Source organism: Muntiacus reevesi, chromosome 9 (genome assembly GCF_963930625.1).
Source record: "Muntiacus reevesi chromosome 9, mMunRee1.1, whole genome shotgun sequence".
Lineage (NCBI taxonomy): Eukaryota > Metazoa > Chordata > Mammalia > Artiodactyla > Cervidae > Muntiacus > Muntiacus reevesi.
This window is the reverse complement of record NC_089257.1, coordinates 47,667,508-47,672,128: the sequence shown is the minus strand read 5'-3', so window position 1 is coordinate 47,672,128 and position 4,621 is coordinate 47,667,508. Positions and strand designations below refer to the sequence as shown.

The following is a 4,621-nucleotide window of genomic DNA, read 5'->3' as shown; positions in this document are numbered from 1 at the left end:
ACTGATTGCACAGCTTCCTAGCTGCATCAGTCTGGGCAATTTATTTAATGTCTCTGTGTGCCAGATAATTTATTTGTCAAATAGAAATAATAGAACTATCATTATAGGATTTTTATGAGAAGTAAGCCAGCTAACATACCATTGTGCTAGAATAGGACCTGACGTATTATAGGTAGAAATAATTGTTTGCTAAATAAAGTTGTAGGCATCTACAGGTGTTAATACGTAATAGTGAAAATAATTGCTATCAGTATTACTAATTCCAAGATGTCTACAAACTGGTTTATAAGTGCATATAAGGGAGAATAAGAAGCCTTATAATTTCATTTTAAGCAAACAGTAAATCAGTATTTGATAGGTTCTAAGTGCACTACTGGTAAACAAACATTTATAGGTCATCAGAAATGTTAAGAACAAATCCTAAGAATATATTCTGGCACTTGCCTTTCTCAGGGCCTCCTTTACATCTCTGTTCCTCAGACTGTAGATGAGGGGGTTCAACATGGGGATCACCACTGTGTAGAACACAGACACCACTCTGTTCTGTTCAGTTGAATAGCTGGATTTGTGCATCACATAAATGAAGGTAATCGTTCCATAGTAGAGAGTGACTGCGGTGAGGTGAGAGGTGCAGGTGGAGAAGGCCTTGTGTCTCCCTTCAGTGGAGCGCATCTTCAGGATGGTGTTGAGGATGTAGACATAAGAGAGAGCTATGACAGACACTGTGAATGCAAGGATAGATCCAGAAGAGATGGAAGGGATAATTTCAATGATGGAGACACCTGAGCAGGAAAGTTTCAACAGAGGAGAGAAATCACAGAAAAAGTGATCTATCTGATTTGGTCCACAGAAAGACAGAGTCAATAAACAACTACCAAATGTCCAAGCGTTGACACACCCACCCAGGTAGGATACCCCAGTCAAGAGGACACAGACTCTGGGGGACATATGTATGGAGTAGAGCAGGGGCAAGCAGATGGCCACATAGCGGTCATAGGCCATGGCAGCCAGCAGGAAGCACTCAGCTGACCCAAACATGACCACAAAACACAGTTGGGCTTCACAGCCAGCAGCAGTGACGGTCACTCCTTGTCTCAGGAATCCTATAAGCATCATAGGTGTGACAGATGTGCTACACCCACTGTCCACAAAAGCCAAATGACTGAGGAAGAGGTACATGGGGGTGTGAAGGTGGGAACAGTTTCTTATTAAAATAATTATGCTGATATTGCCTACTAAGGTGACAGCATAGATTCCTAGAAATACCACAAAAAAGATGACACAAAGTGTAGGATCCTCTGTCAACCCCAGAAGGATGAACTCTGTCACACTGGTGTGGTTTCCAAACTTCATGTCCTCTGGGAATTGTTCCTGTTGAGGGATGTTTGAGCATTCATTAAAAAAAAAATATTTTCATTCTACACATTCTTGGTTTTCTTTGGTTATTCATTATACTTATTCATAAGAATTTCCCCCTCTGCCTCGATGTAATTATGGTGTTGTACAGGGTTCCTTTGTCCCTTTACACAAAAGAAGAATGATTTAACCTCACTCTCTGGGAACTCAATTATATTCTTTTATTTACCCAATGTTTATTCTAAATCCCCTTTCCAAACTTTATTTGTAGAAAGATCTGTCTCTCAAGATCCAGGTCTATAGTTCCAGTTATCTTGGAAGTCTCCAGTTAGAAACCCCACAAATACCTCAAACTCAGCCTCCTTCACGCCAAATTCATCCTTTCATGAGACCATCCTTCTATGTCCTGTGTTTATGGAATGACACCACAATCCACCCAATCTCTCATGTCTGAAACATGTAAATCATCCTAACCTTCTTCCTCTCATTGTACCACATCTAATAAAATCCTATTGATACTATCTATAATTTAGCCATCCAATTTATTTATCCAATCCTATATTTCCATTTCTAGTGTCCCTACTATAGGTGAGGCCCTGTTCATTTCTTTCTTTTATTCATTTGTTTGCCTCTGTCTTCATTCTTCTGCCATTATAATTCACAGTACATCTGCCAAAGTGATCTCTTGCCAAAGTAAAAAGCTGATGCCAAAGTGGTCCTTTCAAGTCTTTCATGATTTCTGCAGCCTCCAAGATGAAACGTAACTGCGTTAGCACAACACAGTGTACACTTTCTGATGTATTCCCTGCATATGACTCTGCTTTTGTCTCAGGATGTTTCTATCCAGCACTTGCACTAATCTAACCTTCCTGAAGTATTTCATGTCTCCTTAGTCCATCTATCTTATTTGACCTTTAATTCTTGCTCTCCCACTTGGATGGTTCCCAGTTCAGTTCAGTTCAGTCGCTCAGCATGTCCGACTGCAACCTCGTGAATCGCATCAGGCCAGGCCTCCCTGTCCATCACCAATTCCAGGAGTTTACTCAAACTCATCTCCATTGAGTCGGTGATGCCATCCAGACATCTCATCCTCTGTCGTCCCCTTCTCCTCCTGCCTCCAATCCCTCCCAGCATCAGGGTCTTTTCCAATGAGTCAACTCTTTGCATCAGGTGGCCAAAATATTGGAGTTTCAGCTTCAGCATCAGTCCTTCCAATGAACACCCAGGACTGATCTCCTTTAGGATAGACTGGTGGGATCTCCTTGCAGTCCAAGGGACTATCAAGAGTCTTCTCCAACACCACAGTTCAAAATCATCAATTCTTTGGCGCTCAGCTTTCTTCATAGTCCAACTCTCACATCCATACATGACTACTGGAAAAACCATAGCTTTGACTAGATGGACCTTTGTTGGCAAAGTAATGTTTCTGCTTTTTAATATGCTATCTAGGTTGGTCATAACTTTCCTTCCAAGGAGTAAGTGTCTTTTAATTTCATGGCTGCAATCACCATCTACAGTGATTTTGGAGCCCCCCAAAATAAAGTCTGACACTGTTTCCACTGTTTCCCCATCTATTTGCCATGAGGTGATGGGACCAGATGCCATGATCTTAGTTTTCTGAATGTTGAGCTTTAAGCCAACTTTTTTACTCTCTTCTTTCACTCCTCCACTACCTTCATCAAGAGGCTTTTCAGTTCCTCTTCACTCTTTGCCATAAGGGTGGTGTCATCTGCATATCTGAGGTTATTGATATTTCTCTCTCAATCTTGATTCCAGCTTGTGCTTCTTCCAGCCCAACATTTGTCATGATGTACCTCCCACTAATATTACACCAGGTGGCTTCTACTTATTCTTCAAGTTCATTTCTCTACAATATCTACTCTGACATCTAAGGTGTAATCAGATAAATTTCCTTTGTGTTGACATCATGCTTTGAAGATGTTTAGATTGCCACTCTTTGTAGTGAGTTATGGAATTTTGTTTTGTTTTTTGCTTGCTTACATTTTATTCCTCCCAGTTAATACATAAACTCCTCAAAATGGTGTGTATTCCTATATCACAAATAACTAGTGTTTGGGAGTAATATATGCTGGAGAAAAATTTTTACATGAATTTATGCATGATTTATATAATGCATATGCCAGGTGGAATATACATCCCAACTCTTTCATACAATATTTATAGAGATTCATATTATATTCTTAATTACTTTTTGAAATGTATCTCACTATATACCTCTTTGCTACTTTTGTGCTTTTAAGAGTCATGTTAATCCAACCAGCACTTTTCTACTCAGTGTTAATTGCTTTTAATTTCCATAGAAAGACAATTTTCTGCTAACATTATTTCAGTTCCTAAGATTTGAAACATTTACCATAAATGATAAATATAAGTACCAAATATTTTCACAAGTCTTAATTTATTAAAAATTCCTTACTTTAGAATATGAGCATTTAGTGTTTCCAGTGGTGGGACTTTGACAAAATCAGTGTGAGGTGTTATGAACCAACAGCTGAGAATGTACAGCTCATTACAGAATGTGTTATATGTTTTTCATTGATCTTCCTTAAGTGCACTTAAATTACTCTCTAGTGACAAGCAAGGTTACTTCCAGGAGTATTAATTCTATCATGAAAAAAAAGTTTTTAGTTTTATGAATTGGTCTCTATGAGTTTAATTGCACAAACCATCTCCTTTCAGTATCAAAACAATGATACTTGAATGCAGCCAGCACGCCTTACTACCTTCCCTTTTTCAAAACTAACATTCATAGATCAGTTGCCCATTCCACCTGTGGCATACCTTCCAGAGCCCTCGAGGTTGTGGTCTCAGCTTCTGAACATTCCCTCACTTGAGGACTGAGCCGAGCACAGAGCAACATGTGCACTCTTTGCCTTCTGACTCAAGCAGATTTAAGTGGGGCCAATTCTGCATTCGCTGTGCACACAGTGAACTTCAGTCTGTGCTGACAGCAGTCATGGAGACTGAGATGGAAATTTCAGATCTTCCCAGTGGCCAATTGTTCTCACTTGTTTATGACACTTAAATCTCTGACTCCCATTTGCTTTTTTTTTTTTTTTTTAATTCATAAAATGGGAAAATTGTCCCCATATAGCATCTTTGTTGTGAGATTAAACGAAATGACAACTGCGAAGTCTTTAAAGGTATTTGGTCATACATCAGAGCTAAGTAACTATCTTTCATTAAGTAAAAATGAAATTTGGATTGATTTTCAATTGTTTAAAAATTTTATGAGAAGTATAAT

General features: G+C 39.0%; 1 protein-coding gene across 1 annotated transcript; it reads right to left on the bottom strand.

The window, feature by feature from the left end:
• Positions 1 to 420: 420 nt before the first annotated feature.
• On the bottom strand, positions 421 to 1,353 carry LOC136174680 (olfactory receptor 5P1-like). The gene has a single exon (XM_065944860.1). It carries the CDS (start codon positions 1,351 to 1,353, stop codon positions 421 to 423), a length of 933 nt encoding a protein of 310 aa, XP_065800932.1.
• Between the last annotated feature and the right edge of the window lie 3,268 nt (positions 1,354 to 4,621).

Coding starts and splice junctions, on each gene's coding strand:
- LOC136174680 (XM_065944860.1), bottom strand. CDS start 1,353: ATGAAGTTTGGAAACCACACCAGTGTGACAGAGTTCATCCTTCTGGGG.